This window comes from Heterocephalus glaber, unplaced genomic scaffold (assembly GCF_053883595.1).
Source record: "Heterocephalus glaber isolate CG9 unplaced genomic scaffold, H.glaber_assembly_v1.0 deba00001451, whole genome shotgun sequence".
NCBI lineage: Eukaryota > Metazoa > Chordata > Mammalia > Rodentia > Bathyergidae > Heterocephalus > Heterocephalus glaber.
Genome location: NW_028258301.1, coordinates 337,297 through 357,708, shown reverse-complemented (window position 1 = coordinate 357,708; position 20,412 = coordinate 337,297). Strand labels below are relative to the sequence as shown.

The window sequence follows — 20,412 nt, the reverse complement described above, 5'->3', positions numbered from 1 at the left end:
AAGTTTGTTTCTTTTATAAAAGCTAGGATTAAAGATGGCTGAAGTAGGGCCGGGGATTTAGCTCAGTGGTTTTGCCGCCTGCTATGCAAGCACAAAGACCCGAGTTCAATCCCCGCTACCAAAAAAAAAAGATGGCTGAGGTAGCTCAGTGGCAGAGCCCTTGCCTGATGTCCACAAGGCCCTGGGTTTGAAGTTAAGAGTTGTCTGGAAGTAAACATATTTAAATCATCATCTATTTTCTCACCCTACAAGCCAAGCATTACTTAAGTTTTGACAAATTTCTCTGGAATTGACTGATTTTATTTGTTAATTCCTCGGTCAAAGAGCTTAAGCTTTTGTAGTTTTTCTTCATAAAGGTATATACGGTGACGTGGGAATATTCAAAACACCAGTTGTCTTTGTTTGATTTTTCTTTCAGCCAGCGTGTACTGCAAAATGTTAGCTGAAGAAGGAGGATTGCAGCTTTTGTGTGATATCCAGGTGGATGGTCAGGCAAACCCACAAGCACAGCAGATTGCAGTTTCCATTCTAGAGGACTTCAGGATGCATTTCACAAGCTACCGGAGATTCCCTCTGTGTTGAGTGCTCTTTATGCGCCCAAGGCGCAGTGGAGATGCGCTCTGTTTTGCAGCAGCAGGCTTTCTGCCCTGTGTGTAATTCAGTGTTGAAGCCAGTTGTTGGAACTAATGAGTTGACTGTCTCATTGACCTTTTCTTGTTGAGTTTTTGTTTTTTGGGTTTTTTGGTACCAGGGATCGAATTCTGGTCCTTGCACTTGCAAGGCAGGCAGCAGAACAACTGAGCTAAATCCCCGGCCTTCTTGTTGAGCTTTTGTAAGTTAAATTATAAAAGGATTGGATTTGTGTGTTACCCATAATCCCAGATCGAGGTGGAATCCTTTTGGGGACACTCCGTCAGCAGCAGTTTGGAGAAAATCAAACCACAGTCTCCAGGAGGACCTGGGAGCTCGTGTTTAAAGAGCTGGGCCATTCCCCATGCGGGAGCTTGTCAGTTGAACAGGACTTGCGTACCCAGAAGAGAAATCAAAGACCTACAAGGGAAATCTTGATGGTTATGTTAAATTTCCTCAATTGTTGTTCTGGTCATATGAAACTACCAGAAAAGAAGTATATGAAGAACAGATCAGAAAATATGCTCATAGATTTTGTTTAGAAGGCAAAACCTCTGTTGGAGAATAAAAGAACTTATTTTTTACAGATACCAAATATTTTCCATTTGAGAGGTATAGAGGAAAATGTTTAATACAACCTTGACATTCTATCTGTGCCCTTTCTTCTGCAGCTTGAGTAATTAGACCAAGTGAATGTGACATTCTGAGCCCAGGCGATGAGGATAGGGTGGCCACAGCAGGTCAGGCCCTGGCCTGAGAACAGCAGAGGAAAGATTATACAGAGATTGTAAGTCTCATTGCTTCAGTTTGCTGTAACTGGGAGTAAACGGATGGGCCCAGAAGGCTGCCAAACATTTCAAGGGGTGCTCTTACTCAGTATGGAGAAAAAGGTATAACTTCTTTGAGAACTAATCTCAGCTACAAGATAAACTATCAGAGGCTTTAAGGACCAGAAGTAAAGCCCAGATTATTAGCGTGTTGAGGGACTAGTCCTGTGGTTTTTTTGTTTGTTTGGTTTTTTTTGGTACCAGGGATCAAACTTGGGACCTTGCACTTGCCAGGAAGGGGGTGGAACCACTGAGCTAAATCCCCAGCCCCTGTGCTTTTATTTTTTTCTCAGTACCAAGAATCAAATTCAGGACTTCGCACTTGCCAGGCAGGGGCGGCACCACTGAGCTACATCCCAACCCTAGTCTTGTGCTTTTAGCTGGCTTGGTCCAGACCTTTTATTTATTTTGAGAGAAAGTGTCACTCTGTAACCCAGCCTGGCCTCAGATTTATAAACCTCCTGCCGCAGCCTCCCAAATGCTGGGATTATGGGGATGGCACACCACACCAGACTGGTCCGGACTCTTAACTGGAGTATCATGTGCCGTCTTTGGGAATAAGTTGCAGAAGAAACTCATCCTTAGTTACTCCAAACCATGTTCTGAACTATTCCTTTCAAGTGTCCTCCTTAGATAAGCAGAATTTGTAACCAAGTCTTTCCATGGTCCCTAAACTGAACTGTATTTTTTCACACTCATTCACACTGATTCTAAAAGGGGTCTCTCAGTTTCCTGATCTGGATTCCAGAACGTAGGAACAGTGCAGATCCTAACTTGTGCTGATGTGAGGATGTGTGGTAGGGCTCAGTGTCTGCTGTGGCCTTGCTCTGTACCAGGTATCCCTTCAAATTTTGTCTCATTCACAACAGTCCTCTGAGGTCTTATTCTCCCCACTTAACAGGTGAGAAAAAGAAAGTCCAATACGGTTGACTTTCTAGAGTGATCACTGCAGTGAGGATGCTCTGTGATTCTAAGACCTGGACTCCTCTCTTACTCTCCCCTCCAGGATACAATGTAATCCTGGCAAACTTATATTTAGCAAGTCATCATTACTGTTATGTGTCCATGGTTATGTTCAGGGCGCTCAGCCGGAGCTCATATCCAGCTAAATGACCACAGCAGAGCCTTGGTAAAGAGGAGGCGGCAAGTCTTGAGACTAGGGTGGATGTGTGAATACCAGGCCTCCCCTGTTCCTGTTACTAAGTACATCATCCCCTTGTTCACCTTTGCTTATGCTGTTCCCATCAACCTTCATCTTTTGCTAATCCTCCAGGCTGAGATTCCAGCATTGCCTGCTCATTTCCCGAACCTCCCTTCTCTCCATTACAATTAATCACATTCAACCGAGTGTGGTGGTGCACACCTGTAATCCCAAGTACTTAGGAGACTTAGGTAGGATTATAGCTTCAAGCCCAGCCTGGGCCACTTACTTAGACTGTGTCTCAAAAAAGGCTGGGAGTGTAGCTCAATGCAAAGGCCCTGGGTTCATTACCTGGTACTGGAAAAAAAAAAATGCTCTCTTAGTGCTCCTGAAGCCCAGTGAAGATCTTCCTGCCATCTTACAGTTTACAAAAGGTTTTCACTGTGATTTCACTTGATCCCGTAGTACCCTGGAGGTAAGCATCTGTAACTTAGTTTATTGAACATAAGGGTTTAAAAAAATCTTCACATTCATTTCACAGATAACAAAGGTGAAGCCTAAAAGTTTTTCCAAAGTTATGCAGCAGGTAACTGGACTCTGCAGTTTGAGTCCTGACACAGGCTCAACCAGTACTAGGATTGAGTCTCTCTTGTCCAAAGGAAGAAACATGGGGTTTTGTACAACCTTTTGCTGTCTCTGGTAGAAGCACCTTGGTGAAGAGGCAGAGACCAGGCCCCGAGAGTCACCAATACAGCGACAGAAGGGTCCGTTTTAATCTGTGCTTTGTCACATGAGTAGGGAGAGCCAAGCATTCTCCAAAGCAAACCAACACCAGTGATTATCTACGTAGGGTGAGAAGAAAGGAAGGCAGCTTAGGTGGAGTGGTGTGAGCTCCTTCCGGGTGCATCTCCCATGCACGAGCTCACTTGCCAATAAACTTTGGGGGCCGCTTCTCCCTGAAGGCTGCCATGCCCTCCAGCCGGTCCTGGGTTGGGATGTTCTGCAAAATGCACAGAATACAAGTTAGGAGGGAGCAGGGAGAGGATAAAAACCAGGCTACTCAAGCTTATCAAGCCCACAACAAAGCCAGGTCCCAGGTGTCTCTGGGGTCTAGTCTGGGGCCAGGCAGAGCTGTGAGCCTATCTCCTGGGGAAGGCAGGCCACCCTCTGGCATCTGTGCCCCACCAACCCTGGCCTCTCCTTGCACCCTGCTTTGCCTCCAGAGAGCTCATGTCCTCCTGCAGCAGTCTGATAGGAGCCTGCTCAGTAGAGGTCAGACTGCAGCAAGAAATTGAGCTTTGCATCCAGCAATATGGTTGGTTCTCACTAGGTCTACCAGTTCCAAGACCCTTTTGTTAGGAGTGTGTTAGATATTTATTATCCTTGAGATTAGTATTCTTTTTACTCAACTGAGAATTGAGTCAGCCCCAGGTTTTCAGTCCTTCCATTGTGTACAGCCTGTAGCTTGTACCCAGGCCTTGACATCCTGCCTGCTGCCCACCCCCTACCGTGTTGTCTGGCAGGGACAGCAGACGCTGTTCTCTGTCAGGTGCTTGTGCAGTTTCCTGTGAATATGGTCACTAATAGGGAAGGTTGAACCACCACTTGGTAGTAAGAAAGTTTCAGGGAGGAGTCACATGTTCCCCTCAGCCACTAAAGGTTAATTACGAGGAGGAGGGGCTGGCACAAAGTCAAACTTCGGATTGAAAGCCTTCCCAATATGTCATGTACTACTAACAAGTGCGCAGGGACTGGCAGCAGTCACATACCTGGGCATAGCACATCCCTTCAATGGCCATCCCGGATGCAATGTCCACCTGCAAGGAAATACTCCCTGGTTCAGCCGGACTTTGTGTAGCTGTTCCCATACTGGGAGCCACTTGCCCTCCTCCCTGTGCCCATCTGTGAGCAGAGATGACTTGACAAGCAGCCTCCCAACTGGAGAGGGACACCATTCACAACAGTGATGAGACAGTGCTGGGAAAACTGGGGAGGGTTGCTCGGCCGTGGGTAGAGCTGCTGGTTTGTTTCTCCAGACAGGAAGGGGAGTGAACAGTGCAGGCTCAAGCCTGTGTCCCTCCTTTCCCACTGGCTCCTCACAACACCCTCTGCTATCCCCAGGGGTTAGCTGCAGGCCTTGGGGCCCTGGCACTTTCTCCAGCCTCTGCTGCCCCATACTCGCTGCTGCCAGCACCTGTAAATACTGTGGATAGGAACTCAATTTCATGGTGAGGATTGAGAGCTCTGTTACATGGCTGAGAAACCCACTTGCAGCCACAATGAAGAGCAACTCTCTTGAGCCTGTGCCTCAGTCCTGGCAGGCTGCCTGCTCACATACCTTGGTGTCTTTGCTGACTTTGGCTTTTCTCTGGAATTCTTACCTTTCCCAAGGCCCAGACCTGGGAAACATTTAAGCCAGCACTTCTCCATGTGGTAGCCCCATGCCACAGGTAAAGGGAAAGCTGAATATTCTTTTTTTTTTTTTTTTTTGGTACCGGGGATCGAACTCGGATCCTTCTGCTTGCAAGGCAGGCAGCGGAACCACTGAGCTAAATCCCCAGCCCCAAGCTGAATATTCTTAATGCACTTTTTACCAAGTTTAACAGCTGCCTGCAGCCTTCATGGGCAGCTCAGCTCTCACTGCTGAGGTGTCTGCTTGGCATCCTTAGCCTCCTGCTAGTATTTGTGTGTGTCTCCCTGCCCACTGTGAGGGCACCTCTGTCCCTGTTCCCTGCACTGGTCCAGCTTGAGTGTGGGAAGAGTGAGTTGATCTCCACAGATAGATGAGCTGCACTGCCATCACCCCAAGCCCTGTGCTTGAGCCCAGCACAAAGCCATAGAGCTCGGACTGGGAGCCACACAACCTGGGTTCTTCCTGTTTGCATCCTCTGTGACTATGGGCAAGCCATTTGCTCTTTCTGAACCTGTTTCTCCTCTCCAAGGAGCAGAGAAGAGGATAAAATGTCATCAGGAATATCTGGCCACATTTACCACTTTGTAGATGAGTAAACTAAGGGGTCAGATTTGAAGCCTGCAGATGAGGTGTTTCTGAGTTTTTCCATCTGTGCTGTCAGTCTTAAGAGCCAGGGAAACACAGCCACTGCTGCCTCTAGTGTGGACCTAGGTCCTGTGCCAGTGGAATCTCACCTCCATTCCTCGGTCGATGGCCACTTTGCCCAGCCGCACAGCAATGGGGGCCTGGGGAAAAGCAAACCGGTCCTTGGTTAAGAGTGGCTCAACCCAGGATTGAGCTGGAGAGAGTCACAGCTTTGCTGGGCCTAGTTCCAATACCAGCTGTTTTGGTACACTGTATTTCCTAAGCTCTAATCTTCCTGCCTCTTAGGTCAAGCTTCTTTTTCTGTAGTAAAGGAAGGAGACTGATCCTGACCTTCCTGGTCCTCACCAGCTGGGTTCTTGTCATTCACCCCATCCTTGCAGTGCTTACCACATCTTAAGGCTCCCAGAGCACTTCCTTACCAGCAGGCTCACTGAATGGTCTACTCGCTTTCCAGGGTTCTCAGATTGAAACAGCTCGGGGAGGTAAAGAATTGACTGTTGCCTGTCATCTTTACTACTGCCGCTCTCTTCTTTTTGCCTCACCTCATCAGCAAATGGAAGCCTCTTGTTGTTTTTTTTTTTACTGTGTCATTCTTACTCTGTTCTATTTGATCTACTTGCCATGGATATATATTGTTATTTAAGTAACTACCCAAATAAACTGATTTTTTTTCATGAAAGTGAACTGTGTGAACATATGTATCTGTGTGGATATATGTATATATTTTTTAAATTATTAGAAATATTCACATTTTGATAAGAGACTATGGCTCACACTGTGGCCAGAGTATGTTGCATTCCTTCGGTGTTCAAATAGAAAACACAGTCAAATCCTTTCAGTTGCTAATGTATATTTACTATTTAAAGGGGAAATCTGAGTTAATATATGGACCTCTCATACCCACATACTACTGGTAGCTTTTTTTCTAGCCTGAGTAAACTTTCCAGCCATTCGGCTCCCTCCTTAGTGCCTTGTCCCCTAGATGGCGGCCCCTGTCACATGGAGCTAACCTGGGAAGCCTTTTATTCACAATCCCCAGTAACAGCAGGAAGTTGGTTGCAGGTTTGTTCAGGCTACACCAGAAGGTCCCAGCTGTGAAGATTAGTAACTGTAGTTCCTAATTTTCAACAGGCTGATGTTTTGGTATATAGAGCTCCTTTTAAATATTGAAATAACACATACTGTAATTGTATTAGTTGAATGCCATCACCTGGAATATTTGGAAACAAATCATCTTGAGATCCTGTTACCCCGTTTATACCGAAAGGCAAACCATACCCCGTCTCCAGGTGCAGCTAGACAGCTCCCTGGGGAAGCTGCAGCCCGCCACTCCTTTCAGTCATCCCTGGCTTCTGTGTGCATTCAGAGACTCCAAACACATAAACCTAAAGGCTTCAAGACTGCCCTGGCAAGGGCAGTGAGCCTCCTCCCACCCTACCCTGAAAGAACATCTCAGTTATAAAGACTTAGCACTCCGTATTATTATGTAGTACTAGGGATTGAACCCCAGGAGTGCTGAGCTACATGCCCAATGCTTGTTTTAATTTTTTTCTTTTTAGAAGGATGCCCCTAAATTGCCTGGCTGGCTTTAACTTGCCATTTTCTCTCAGCCTCCCAAGAGGCTGCAATCACAGGCATTTGCCACTGCGCCCAGTTACTTATTTTGATGGTTATTTCAGATCCAATCTTAAGGACACTGTGTTCTCTGTTGCATGGATGGCCCACCTTTGGGCTGTAGGGTGTACTTTTCCTTTTACTTGGTCAAAACTTGCAACACAGAACCTGTTTCTTTTCTTACCTTTAGTAAAACTTTGCTATCATTTGTGCTTATCTTCACCAATTCTTCGTTCAGGACAGAAAGAACCTAGAAACCACCTCCAGAAGGAGACCCCAGCACTCCAAAACTTGGTAACACTTCCTCTTCTGTAGTAGACACCTCTGCCCAGTATTATTAACAGGCTACAGTGGCACAAGCTGCTTGCCCCTCCATGATTTGGCTGTGTTACATTAAAAGTAGCAGAGCTTGGCTGAGTTCACTCCCAGTTAAGGTCAACTGACTCCAACTAAATTTTCCCCTCTGAATTAACTGTTCTTTTCAACAAAGATATGCTTGTGCCCTCATTCTACAGTCCCGCCTGCTTGATACTTGTTATCAGCAGGTGTCCCAAGACCTGCCCAGCTTGCCTTCTTCCCACACTTGTGGACTATATGTTCTGGAAGTCTTTTGTCTTTGCTGCCCAGCGCAGCTTAGATCAACCCAAGACTCAGTTTCTCTCAAGTCTCTGTGTGCTTTTAACTCCCACTTTCATATCTTTCAGACATTGTACTAGCTTGCAAGAGACCAGGACCATTGCAGGGGTCTCTGGTAACGTCCCTTACCTTTCCCCTGTACTCTGATGGCTCCCTGCTTCTCCTCTGCCATGCCCATCTGCATGGCACCCTGCCTTGGAGCCAGACAACTGGACTGAAACCTCTACAAACTGAGCCAAAACCTCTCCTTAAAAAAAAAATACAAGCAATGCTAAAGCGTCATATGGTTTCCAATTTTATAGACTTACATTTTAACAGTTTTTAACATGTTTGTAAAATTTTTTAGGATCTAAAATGTTTTATAAATCAAGTGCACAGGCACATGCCTGTAATCCTACCACTCTGGGGGGCCAAAGCAGGAGGATTAAAAGTTCAAGCCTAGAACTGGGCAATTTGGTAATTTGGGGAGACCCTTGTCTCAAGAAAAAAGGCTGGGGTTGTAGCTCAGTTTGAAGGCCCTAGGTTCAGTTCCCAGTACTTGAAAGTATTATTTGGTTTCAAAGTTTTAAACATTTTTAATGAAGTATAGTGGTGTACACCTGTAATTCCAGCACACAGGAGACTGAGGCATGATGACAGATGTGAGTTCAAGGCCAGCCTAAACTACATAGCAAGACCCTGTATCAAAACAAAAAATTAAAAAAATTTGTACCTATTCTGCACTCTTAAAAATAGCAGTTTCGGGGCCAGGGATTTAGCTCAGTGGTTTTGCCGCCTGCTGCACAAGCACAAGGACCTGAATTCAATCCCCAGTACCCCCCCCAAATAGTTTCTACATTGCACTCTCTGTTGTGCAAGATAAACCCCCAAATACCAGTGTTATCTGTTACTCTGTCTGATGTTGCAATAACTTTGTGACCTTGATAAACAAGTCCCTTAACTTTTCTGGGTCTATCTTCTCACAAATAAAATGAAGATCTTCAGCTCAGCTGCCTTGTGCTAGGAACTGTGTCTCACACACAAGAGGTACCTGGTATGGGCTGGAGTCAAGATTTATTATATATCAGTCAGTGCTAACTTTATTACTTTATGGAAACTTGAGACCTCCCCATCCCTCATCCCTTCTTGCTGTCCCTTAGTGAAAAGCCAGCAAAGCTCCTCAGGCCCTTGGAAAAGATCCTGGTATCACACTGGGTCTTTGGGCCCTGCAGCTGATAGGGTTGCTCCTGGGCAGTCTCCTAAATCTGTTCCCTAGGGAACAACCCCCTCCCCCATACATACAAGTCTCACTCTAGTCCAGCTGGCCTTGAACTCATATGTAACCCAGGCTGGCTGGAAAATTGGGTCCCTCCTGCCTCAGCTTCCTGAGTGCTAGGATTATAGGCATGTGTCACCATGCCTGCTAGCCATAGAGACTAATTCTAAAACTTTAGGGAAACTATCTGACTTAAAGCTGTTTTGTTGATGCTGTTTTGGGTGGTGCTTTTGCGGCTCTCCGCTATGAATTCTCACCCAAACTCTGCAAGTTAGATGCTTGTAACCTGCTGGTGAGGAGCAGATTGGGCTAAGGTCTGACCTAGTATTTCAGGGCCTGGCCATTTGGCCAGTTCCTTCTTGACACACATTGTGAAGACAGAAGCTATATTTATGCCTGGAGCTATACATTTTTCAGTGTGGTTTTGGGGGTAACAATGAAAGCATGGGGAGCCAGCACCCCAATGGCACTCAGAATGTCAGCCACGAAGAAGGGCTCCCAGGCACCGAGCCAGTGACCTTGAAAGGTGATCAGTTACCTTCATTTCTTCCCTCAAGGCTCAATTGCAGAACAAGCAGCGCCAGCCTTGGCTGGTGCCTGTGAACTGGGGAGCAAAGGTCCCTCCCAGGTCCATCTACAGCTCACTGGCTCGCCTTTGTTCAGTCCCAGTAAGTCATCTGACTTGGCCAGAACCGGAGGCGGATCATGGACCTCTGGCCCTGACTCTCTCTCCCTGGCCTTTTGGCATCCTGTCAAGTGTCACTGTGGGCTGGATTCAATTTTCATTGTAATTCAAAATTAAAATTCGCTTTGGTTTTGTTCACTAGATAGCTGAATAGATGCCTCCCACAGTCCCTCCCTCCTGTGCCTGACTGGCACCCACCTGAGGCAGGATCTCCTGGGCCAGGGCTCGCGCTTGGTGGTAGGCAGCATTGCCCTCCTCATTCTGGTCCACTGCGTGGTTCACCAGCCCCAGTGCATGGGCCTCTACCCCAGTCAGTCGCCGGCCAGTGAAGATAAGCTCTTTTGCCAGGGCCACCCCTAGGCAGCGTGGCAGCCTCTGAGTCCCTCCTGCCAGGATGGACGGGTGAGGGTGTTAAGTCAGGCTCTCTGAGAAGGCTGAGACTGGGCATGGCCAGGGCTTCTCAGAGCTGCAGGCTGAGTCAGGATGGGAGGGCAGAGCCCAGCATGGAGCCAAAAAACAAAGTTGGGAAGGACTTGGATGGAGTGGAACTGGGCAGATAGAGAAGAGCAGGACTGTGGGTCACTTACCTGCCCCTGGGAGCAGCCCTCGAGTGGTCTCGATCAGCCCCATGACAGCTGTGGAAGCTGTTTAAACAGGAACAGGTTGAATTCCTCCATGTCCCACCCCTTGTACACCACTTTTTAATCCCTGGGGGAAGAGACACCCGCCTCTAGTCTCCGCTTCTCCCCAGCCACTCCCCTCATGGTCTGCCCACAGCCAGACCTCTCCAGATTCTGGCTCTGTTGGAGCCCCAGCTGGCAGTCAGGAGGCTCAGGCCTGGGCTCCCCCACCCCCACTGCTGGAGTTTGGGCATCATTAGCAGTCTCTCCCTTCTGAGTCTCAAGGGTAGAAGAGCATGTTAGGCCCTCTTCTGCACGCAGTGTCGAAAGATCAAATGGGCTGATGGTGCTTGAACAAGGGCCTCCTAAAAGGCTCCTGATACCTGTTTATGGGTTAATGGATTCTGTCTCATGTACCCTTATTTCTGGCCTGGCCTTGAGTGTCTGTAGCTCCTGTTCCCCTCACGATAATACCTCTGGGCTTCTTTTCCCTGCCTGAAATTTCCTGATGGTTTCAGTCTACATCTACCTTTTCCTTGTCCTCCTCAGTTCTGCTTCCTCAGAAGGTTTCCTTGATTGACTACTCACAGGCCTCTCTCCTGAGTTTCCTCAGTATAGGCCACCTGACCTGTGTGGTGTGGGCAAAGAAGTGACCGTGCTACTGCTCCTGCAGCTCTCAACTCTTACCCAGACTCTGCAAGTTAGATGCCTGAAACAGGGCTGCAGTGACCATTCCGAAGGTGGAAGCTGTTCTGGTAGGTGGTGGGCACCGAAGCAGTTGGTGGCAAACCTGCCTTGCCTGCGTTCCCTCTGTGTCCCCTACCCTACCTCAGTTTACCTTTTGGCTGGAAGGCCAAGAGCAGTGGCTGACTTTGCAGAGCCTCTCGACTCTGTGCTTCACTCACCCTCCCCTCCTCACCCCACCTCACACACTTTGGTACCTGCCACTCGGAGGTCACAGGCCAGGGCAAGCTCCAAGCCTCCGCCCAAGGCAAACCCATCCATAGCCGCAATGGTGGGCGCAGGGAAGGCTGCTGTGGGATGAAGAGGGGCTCAGTTTTGTGTGGTCCTGGCAGGATCAGGGCACAGACCCCAGTTGGCAGAACAGAGGGTCCCCGGTTGGGGCCCTTACTGGTGCCTAAGCCAGATTATCTGAGAAGTTGGTTTCCCCACCAGGGAAGGTTCTGGGACCTCTGGGGAAGGGGAGTGGAGTGTAGGCTGGGTGATCCTTCCTCTGGCCCATTCTCCCACCGGCCTCCCTGGGACCTGCCTATGTGTGCACCAAGCCCCATCCTGGTGCTGGGAACACAGACCTGAATCAAATGTGACCCCTGCTCCCATGGGGCTTGGGCTAATGGAGAAGGCAAATGTGCAGTCAGGCAATAACTCGGGAACTTAGTGCTCCCATAAAAGGAAGCTTGGAGGGTGGGCTGGGAGGGCTTCCTGGAGGGGGCACTGGCGGTACTGAAGGATGAGTGAAAGCTCAGATAGCCAAGACGGGGTGTTCTGGACAAAGGGAACAGTAACTGTTCAAGCTTGAAAGCATGCTCAGTGAGCCTGACTCCTGGAATAGCTGAGATGGAACCGTGGGGTGGGGCAGGGTCATTGTAGTGGGGCTCAAGGCTAAGCAGCCAGGGTCCTCTCTGGTACAAACGCTCTCTGCTTCCTCTTGTCCCCTCTTCCTTGTGGAATTCCTTGTGCCCATCCCATCTGTCTCCCCACAGGGGTCAAAACAAAAAGCAGGCCAGGCATGGTGACGCATGCCTGTAATTCTAGCACTGGGGAGGCTGAGGCAGGAGGAGCGCCATGAGTTCGAGGTCAGCCTGAGAAACAGTGAATTCAAGGCCAGCCTGAATGACACAGTGAGAAGCTGTCTCAATAAAACAAAACCAGAGCTCTCTTCAAAGTAGAGGATGGTGTGGGTGAGGAGGGGCTGGACAGCAGGGACCACCCCCAATCCTCTACCCTCCTCCCAGACCCTCACCGATCTCACTCATCAGGCCTCGGAGTCGCTGGACGAAGGCCCCCACCTCTGCCGCACTCATCTGCTCCCGCTCCTTCAGGTCCGCACCTGCAGATGGTCAGGGATTGGTGCCTGCATCTGGGGAATGGCCTAGTCTGGAATCCCCAGTGGTTAGAGATCTAGCAAAGGAGACTAGACGAGAAGTAGCCAGAGAGGAGGAGAAACTCCAGGAGATGCAGTCACGGGAGCCAGAGAAAACAAAACAAACTCCTACAAGTCAACAAGGAAACAATTCAAAGTAGGCAAACTACGTGAAAAGATATTTTTCCAGAGAAACTATACAGATGGCCAATACGCATACAAAAAGATGCTCAACATCACTGGTCTGCAAGAAAATGCAAATCAAAACCACAGTGAGATACCATGAATCACTGGGATGGTTATTACTTAAAACATAAAGGGGCTGGGTACAGCTCAGTGGTAGGGTGTTCCTGTGTTCAATCCCCAGTACTAGAAATCAAAAAGTGGCAGCATGGAAGTGGAGAAAGTGGAATCCCAGACAATTGCTGGTGAGAATGTTATGGAAAACAGTATGATGGAAAAGGGTTTGGTGGTTCTTCCATGAGTTCAACAAAACTACGATAGGAGTCCAGGCCTGAGTATATACCCAAAAGAATTGGCAACAGGAACTCAGAAACTTGCATAGTAATGCACAGGGCATTACTCAGAATGACCAAAGATGAAGACAGCCCATGGTCTATGAACAGATGAGTGAGTGAACACCGGGCCCTGGCCCTGCTGCCCCTCCCCAAGGACACCTCCTGAGTCAGTTCTCAGCCTAGCTGTGGTCCTTGACTTGCTCTTCCTTCTGGGCCTGGGGTACATTTTTCTCCTGCCTTGAAGCAGAAGTTCATGATGCCTGCCTTGTATGAGGACCAGATAGCACAGGTGTGGTTGAGTTCCAGCCACAGGGACTGATTCTATGGGTGGACAAAGGGCACAAAGTCCCACCTTGGCAAATGACCTTGTGCCTGGAGTCAGTTCTCTCATCTCTTCAGTGAAGGATTGGAACAAACCGTGGAGTAGCAGAAAGTTGGTGTGTGGGGTCAGAGGGGCCAACATCAAAATGAATTCTAGGGCCAGGGATTTAGCTCAGTGGTTCCACCGCCTGCCCTGCAAGCGCAAGGACCCGAGTTCAATCCTTGGTAACAAAAGAAAAATTCTATTTGATTCTTCACTAGTGTAGGGTACTAGGCAAGGAATTTTACCACCCTGAGTTCACATCTGTAAAATGGGAATAATGCATCCCACGCTGGAGCTGACCTACTCCCCTCTGCCAGAGCCCTGGGGTGGGGACCCACCTGCACAGAACACCCCCTTCACGCTACTTCTGAAGAGCAGGACACGCACTTGCTGGTCCTCACGCAGCCTGGCCAGAGCTTCCTGCAGCTGTGGAGGACACCCTGTCAGACACCCCATACCCCAGCCCCATGGGGCCCCACCCAGGCACCCCCTTTCCTACCTCACTCACAAAGACGTTCCCCAGGGCATTGCGGGCTCGAGGTCTGTTCATCAGAATCTCCGTGATTCCTGCAGGGGATCAGCCTGGGGTCAGCCTGGGATGAGGGGCTGGCCCTGCTCACCCCAGATGGGGGACAGGGGGTAGGAGCCCAGGGCTCGGGAACCTCTGCCCTTGATGAATAGTGTGACTGGCAGTCGCACACCAGGGCCTCAGTTTTTCCAACTGTGACATGGAAAGAATAACTGTTCCTCTTACTACTTCACAGAGGAAGCAGAAGAGCTTGTAAAGCATGGAGCAAAGTGGAAAAAGGAGCAAGAATGATCTTCTCAATAGCCCCTGCCTGCTTCATTAGACACACGCGTGTGTGTGCACACACACACACACACGCAGGTGCAGGGACACATCTTCCATCTCGCGGCTTCTATATTATCATTCCCTTCACAACTGACACTCTTCCTCTAGAGCTGATGCTAGGATAAGGGAAATACCCACCGAGAGCCACAAAATGGAGCCATGCCAATAGGACCCCGCCTCAGAAACCCACCGCATGCCCTGTGCCATCACATCTCCTCCTTTCTCCCAGAGTAGCTCTTCCAACTTTTGTGTAATCACTTCCATGTACTTCTTTTTTCCCCCCAGTACAGTGCTGGGGTCAGATCCCAGGGGCTTCTACCACTGAGCTACATCCCTACCCTTTCTTATTTTTTATTTTATTTATTTATTGGTACTGGGGATTGAACTCAGGTACTTGTGCTTGAGAGGCAGGCGGTGAAACCACTGAGCTAAATCCCCGGCCCTCTTATATTTTATTTTGAGACATGGTCTTCCTATGTTGATAAGTTGCCCAGCCTGAGCTTGACCTTGCATCCCTCCAGCCTCAGCCTCTCAGGGTACTGGGATTACTGCACCAGGCTTTCCATGTATTACTTTGTCATTTTATCACTCAAGTGTGCACCATTAGACATCATACTTTCTAGTTTTTGGTTTTTTTGTACTGGGGATTGAACTCAGGACCTTGCGCTTGCACGGCAGGCGTGGCGCCACTGAGCTAAATCCCCGGCCCCAGACTTTCTAGTTTTAAAAAATTTTTTGTGTCTATTAAAAGCCTGTTAAAACCTCCAGAATCTTCCTTGGGCCCTGTCTTTCCCTCAAAAGTAGTCGCCTGTTGAGGACCCAGGAGCATTTCTCAAAGTCTAGATGTTACTGATTCACTCATGAGGGCAAAACAGCCTGCTTCTCTGTCACAAGAAACAAACAATTAAACCCTGAAGCTTGATTGTTGTTGTGTCTGTCTCTGTTGGTATCCCCTGCCTGTCTGGGTGAGTTTTCCACTCATTTAGTCACATTCATAAGATCACTCCCTTAAACCTTCTCTAACCTGGGCCCCACCCAAGGCCACCAGCATAACCACATTACCCAGAAAATGTGCTCAGTCACAAAGCTGGCAGTCCAAACTAAACAGATCTCAAGTCCCCAGTGCAGACCCACTGCACAGCCACTAGCTGGGGCTTTCCTTTAGTTCTTGTCTCCCAACCAGGCCTCTTGTCCTTCACTTTGCTCTCTCCCACATACATACATGCCTCCTTCTGGGACAGAGTTCTCTTTCTAACTACGTCTCTCCCTTTCCTCCCCCTTAAAAAAAAAAAGTCCAATTTCTTAGTACCACACACAAAGGTCCCCATGATCTGTCCTCGTACCCTGCTTCGGTGTGAACTCATCTGCACCATGTGCAGGGTGTGGGGAAGACAGATGGCTCTGGGAAGGGGCTCAAACACTCCTATCACCCCCCCGCCAGGCTGTGTCTCTCTTATAAAATGTCAGGATGGCTAAAGCTTGTTCCAATTCTTTGGCCTTTACAGCCTCTTCTTTTTTTTTTTGGCACCGGGGATTGAACTCGGGTCCTTGTGCTTGCGCAGCAGGTGGCGAAACCACTGAGCTAAATAGCGGGCCCTACAGCCCCTTCTTACTGTCTCCTGAGCCCCTCAGCATGCAGAACAGCAGTATCCATTTGGCTGGCAAAAATGAGTCGACCTGAGGCACAGAGGGCCAGGGCAAGCTTTGCACCAGCAAGGGGCAGGTACGCAGCAGGAGTTACAGAATTATGCTCAGGGCAGAAGACCATGATGTTCAGGCAAGTAAGGCTTCTTAGCCTCCCGGGAAACCTATAGCAAGCTCTAAGAGCCCAGCAGGCTGGAGGTCTGCAGATTGCTCAGATGGCCCTATGGCCCTTCCTAGCTCTGGTGCCTCAGAAGAGAAAAGGATGCAACTCTGGGGAGAGCAACCATGGTGGACACAAATGAGATCAGAGGCACAGAGAGACTCACGTCTCATAAACTTTGCAACAGTCTAGATACAAGGTCAGTGTGTCAGATGCTGGGCCACTTAATCACACTCTCAACAAGTCCTTCCCCTGAGCAGATGGGGCCTGAAAACTGCTTCTAACCAATTTAAAGCAGCATAGGTCATAAAATGTCACTTTGACATCGGGTTAAGCTGTATGCAAAGGCAACAAGATGTGACTTTGTGATCAGGCTGTGATATACGCCAGGCTCTTGTCTAGTCAGACTCCAGGGCCTACACAGACAGGGACATGTGGCAAGTTTCTAAGAGCTGAGGGGGACTCTTGACCAAAAATCTGCAAGAAAATGGGACGTCAGTCCCACAGCCAAGAGGAGGTGAATTCCGTCAACTGCTGGAGGACCTGGAAGTAGATCCCACTCCCGTAAAGCCTCCAATGAGACCAGAGCTCCAGCCAACTCCACATCTGTATCCTGGTTAACAACTGACACAGAAAACTCAGCTAAGCTTCTCCTGGACTTGTGACTTACAATAACTATGGGAGAATAAGTGTATGTTGTTTTAAGCAACGGAGTTTGTGGTCGTTTGTTATATGGAAACAGAAGACAAATACAATCATGATGGCCTTGGGCTGGGGATTTAGCTCAGTGGTTCCACTGCCTGCCTCACAAGCGCAAGGTCCAGAGTTCGATCCCTGGTACTAAAAAACAAAACAAGCAATCATGATGGCCTGAGACTGAGACACTTTCCCCTCTCCTCTTTGCTTTCCTGTTCTGTCCTTTCTCTCTGCCTAACTCTCATTTTTTTTTTTTTTTTTTTTTTGGATGGTGCTGGGAATTGAGCGTGGTAAACCACAGCTCTGCCACTGAGCTGTATCTCTGGCCCCTCCTCTCATCTTCTGTCTTCATTTTCTCTCTCCACCTGTATATCCTCCTCAGAATTCTGATTGGCAGGTCTTACAATCCTTGATTTAAGCCACAGGTCAGATAACCAGCTCTAGGGCCTTAGTTAAGTGTCTTTACCCTCTGGCCTTTAATTTCCTGATCTGTAAAGAGAAACAAGTAAAAGGTCGATCTGAGGAGTAAAAAGAGATCAAATGTACCAAAGTGTCTGGCCGCAGTTTGAGTGTGTGGTAAGCAGGGCAAAATGAGCAGGGACTTAGGCAACTCTAGGTCCTAAGGAGACTGCAGCCCAGGCCAGGAGTCCTGAGGCAGGGTGTCTCTGGCTTTTATTTACCCACCTGATGATAACAACGTGCATATCCCCATGCCAGGTTCTGGAGAACCAGAGGACCTAGCGCTGGTCCCTGCCTTCTCAGTCTGTCTCAGATTCTGGGAGCATAGCCCGTTCTGACCCTACCAGTGCAGCTGGGTCTGCACTGCACCCTTCCCCCTCTCACCAAGCACAATGCGCCTTTCCTGAGCAGCTGGCTGAGGTCATTTCTGTCTGGATGGTCAAGCAGTGGTGGCAAATCTATGGCACGCGTGCCACAGCAGCCTGTTTGTATCACTGAAAGCTCTAAAGCTTTGCCATCACTGGTCTAGAGCAAGGCTAGGTGGTAGGGTGGGGTCAACAGAGGCTGCTGGAAAGCAGAGTGGAGAACAAATGGCTTAAAAACCCCTCACTCCAAACCAGGGGAACAAGTAATATGGAAAAGCAGCTCTTTAAAACTTAGTGTCATTTATATGCACCAACCTCCTACAAGGCTTGGATTCAGTACGTACAACAAACATGTACTAATAAAAAAGTGTCAGGGCATAAACGGCAAGAAATACAGTCAAATATACAACGCAACACAACTCACAAGAATAACCCGTCGTTAAAAAAAAAAGAATAACCCGACATCAAACGCCCGGGAAAGGAAATGGGACTAGGGGGTTGGAAAGACAAGGGTCTCACCCCGGTGGTTCTCCACAGCGGACTAGGGAGCCCGATGGGCGCCGTCGAACGCACCTTAAGTGCAAAAACAACACCCTCACCCCACCCCCGGCCAACACGAGGAGCGATCAAAGGCGTTATCTGCCCGCAACCTCTGAACTTCCCCGGGGAGCCAGCGCGCGGGGTACAGGCGGCCGTCCGGCTCCCCGCTCCCGAGTCCCCGCACGTCCCGCAGGATTGGCTCCGCCGCTTCCGCTCCAGAGCCGCGCCAGGACCCTGGGGGCGGGGGGTAGCAGCTGGCACTTTATCGCTCATGACCCGGAGCTCCTGGAACCCAGTGCCAGCCCTGCGCTACGCCTCTCTCCTTCCACACACCCGAGGTCACCAAATGGGAGGTGGAGGAGACGGAGTCTGACCAAGTCCCACCGCGGTTAGGCAGCCGCTTCTTGGGCCTTGGGCGGCTCGGGAATCCTAGCTTGGGAGGAGGCGATCTGGTTCCAGTCCTCAGTGGCGCTCGGAGACTCGCCTCGCCCACGGCCTCAGCCTCTCCAGGGCGCGTGGGCCGAGCTCGAAGCCTTGCAGAAGCTCAGAGTGCTGGGCCTGCCCTCAGCCCGCCGGGTCCCGACCCACCCCGTGACGGCCTTTTACCTTGGTCGGGACCGGCCAGGGCACGCACTTGGATCTCGCGGCCCCCAGAGGTCCCGTGGGAGGTGCAGCCGCGGACCCCCAGGGGCCTCCAGGGGTGCAGGAGGAGCAGGGCGCGCAGCATAGGGGCGCGGGCCGGGAAGGTGCGGATCGGACCCATCCCAGCCTCTGCTCCGCTGAAAACTTAGTTCCGGCGGCGAGCGAGGCCTCCACAATTGCTCCACCTATGGGCCGAGAGGTCGCTGCGCCGCTTGGAGACCGGGAGACGAGCCCGTAAAGCCCATCTTCTCCATGGAATTTGGGGCAAGGTTTCAGCCTCTCCGAGAGTTAGTCTGAAGAGCAGGGAGAATAACAGCGACTGCCTCGTGGTGGTGACGTGACGACTGAATATAGTATGTGAATTTTGCTCACACGTATGCTCAATAAATGTCATTTCAGTTAAAATGTGGCATTTTATCAGTCACTCCGGCATTGCCTACATTCACTGACCCCTCTGTCTCACCTCCATTTGTGCCTCAAACAGAATGGGAGGCGAGGCAGTGAGGTTACTGCTTCACCTCCTATTAAATGTAATGCTTAGCCCAATTTAAGGCTCAATAAGTTGTCCCACAAAAATATTTATGAATGTGAATTGCTAGTTTCTGCTCCCCTCTGTCCATCCACGCTGCCTTTGCAGAGGCCTTGTTTGGTTCTTTCCACGTTGATCAATCAAGAGTATCAGTGTACGCTCTCCCTGCTCCCCAAATTCTTACTCTTCCTATTTGAATATCTCAAGCCATTAACAGATCTGGCCCTGGACTTATGGCTAGCTAAACTGTTAGATTCTCTCTTTCAATACACTAGTATTTTTGGTCTCTTTGTTACTGATTAATATAATCTCTTTGACAAAAATAGGACCACTGACAGCCAGGGAGATCTGGGGTACAAGTAAAGGAAAGCCACCTAAACCAGCTTGGGTAAGACAGGTTTGTTACAAGGCAGGATGAGTAACATAGGCAGTGGGAATGGCTTAGTGTGGGAAGCTGTAACAAACACACTGTGGGCAGCTGGGCATGGTCCTTGAGGCAGTGAGCAGAAAGGGGTGAGCTCACATTCAGAATCTGTCTCTCTTGTATGCTTTTGTGTTTTTTTTTAATTGGTACATTTTATTGGTACATTTTAGGTATACAATTTGTTTACATTTATCATTGGTTGTTTGTACCTGAACATGATGTATCTTAGTTCTTATTTTTTTCCCCATTACCTAAGCGCCCTTCACCCCTCCACCCTTCCCTATTTACATAGACTTTGTTTCCATTTTTTTTTCTTTCTCATAATTTTTCCTTTCCCTTCTTCCCTTTCCCCTTGCCCTCCCACCACCCCTACACCTTTGGACCTTTTCCTATTTCAAATTATCAGTTATTCGTTTTAATCATTTTCGTCCTTATTTACACTTTCAGTTTCTCACACTAGAGAAACTATTCAGTATTTACACATGTGTATCCTATTTATTTCACTTAAGAGTATGGCCTCAATATGCATCCATTTATCTATAAATGACTCTAGTTTCTCGTTCTTTATGGCTGAGTAGTACTCCATTTTATAAAAAACCCACATCTTCTTTATCCAGTTTCCAGTTGATGGGCACTTGGGCTATTTCC

General features: G+C 49.0%; 2 protein-coding genes across 16 annotated transcripts in view; one reads left to right on the top strand and one right to left on the bottom strand.

The window, feature by feature from the left end:
- Zyg11a (zyg-11 family member A, cell cycle regulator) overlaps window positions 1–3,441 on the top strand; it is a 55,471-nt gene extending 52,030 nt beyond the window's left edge. For all 7 annotated transcript variants that reach the window (XM_087214832.1, XM_087214831.1, XM_087214829.1 and 4 more), the window contains one exon: window positions 419–3,441. In XM_087214832.1, the coding sequence (XP_087070958.1) occupies window positions 419–582 (164 nt within the window). In that variant the 3' untranslated portion in view covers window positions 583–3,441. The remainder of the gene's footprint in view (window positions 1–418) is intronic.
- Window positions 3,075–19,101, bottom strand: Echdc2 (enoyl-CoA hydratase domain containing 2). Of its 9 annotated transcripts, none has more exons than XM_004869229.4 (10): window positions 18,776–19,101; window positions 13,952–14,019; window positions 13,791–13,878; window positions 12,451–12,537; window positions 11,408–11,500; window positions 10,434–10,490; window positions 10,045–10,232; window positions 5,746–5,796; window positions 4,368–4,415; window positions 3,075–3,598 (listed from the first exon to the last, which is right to left on the bottom strand). In XM_004869229.4, the coding sequence occupies exons 1-10, from the start codon at window positions 18,930–18,932 to the stop codon at window positions 3,521–3,523; spliced, it is 915 nt and encodes a 304-aa protein (XP_004869286.1). In that variant the 5' UTR covers window positions 18,933–19,101; the 3' UTR covers window positions 3,075–3,520. The 9 variants fall into 9 exon arrangements, with proteins under 9 accessions (XP_004869286.1, XP_021103587.1, XP_004869287.1 ...); XM_021247928.2 differs by having other exon boundaries at window positions 11,408–11,497; window positions 13,961–14,019; window positions 18,776–19,087; XM_004869230.4 differs by having other exon boundaries at window positions 11,408–11,497; window positions 18,776–19,080.
- Between the last annotated feature and the right edge of the window lie 1,311 nt (window positions 19,102–20,412).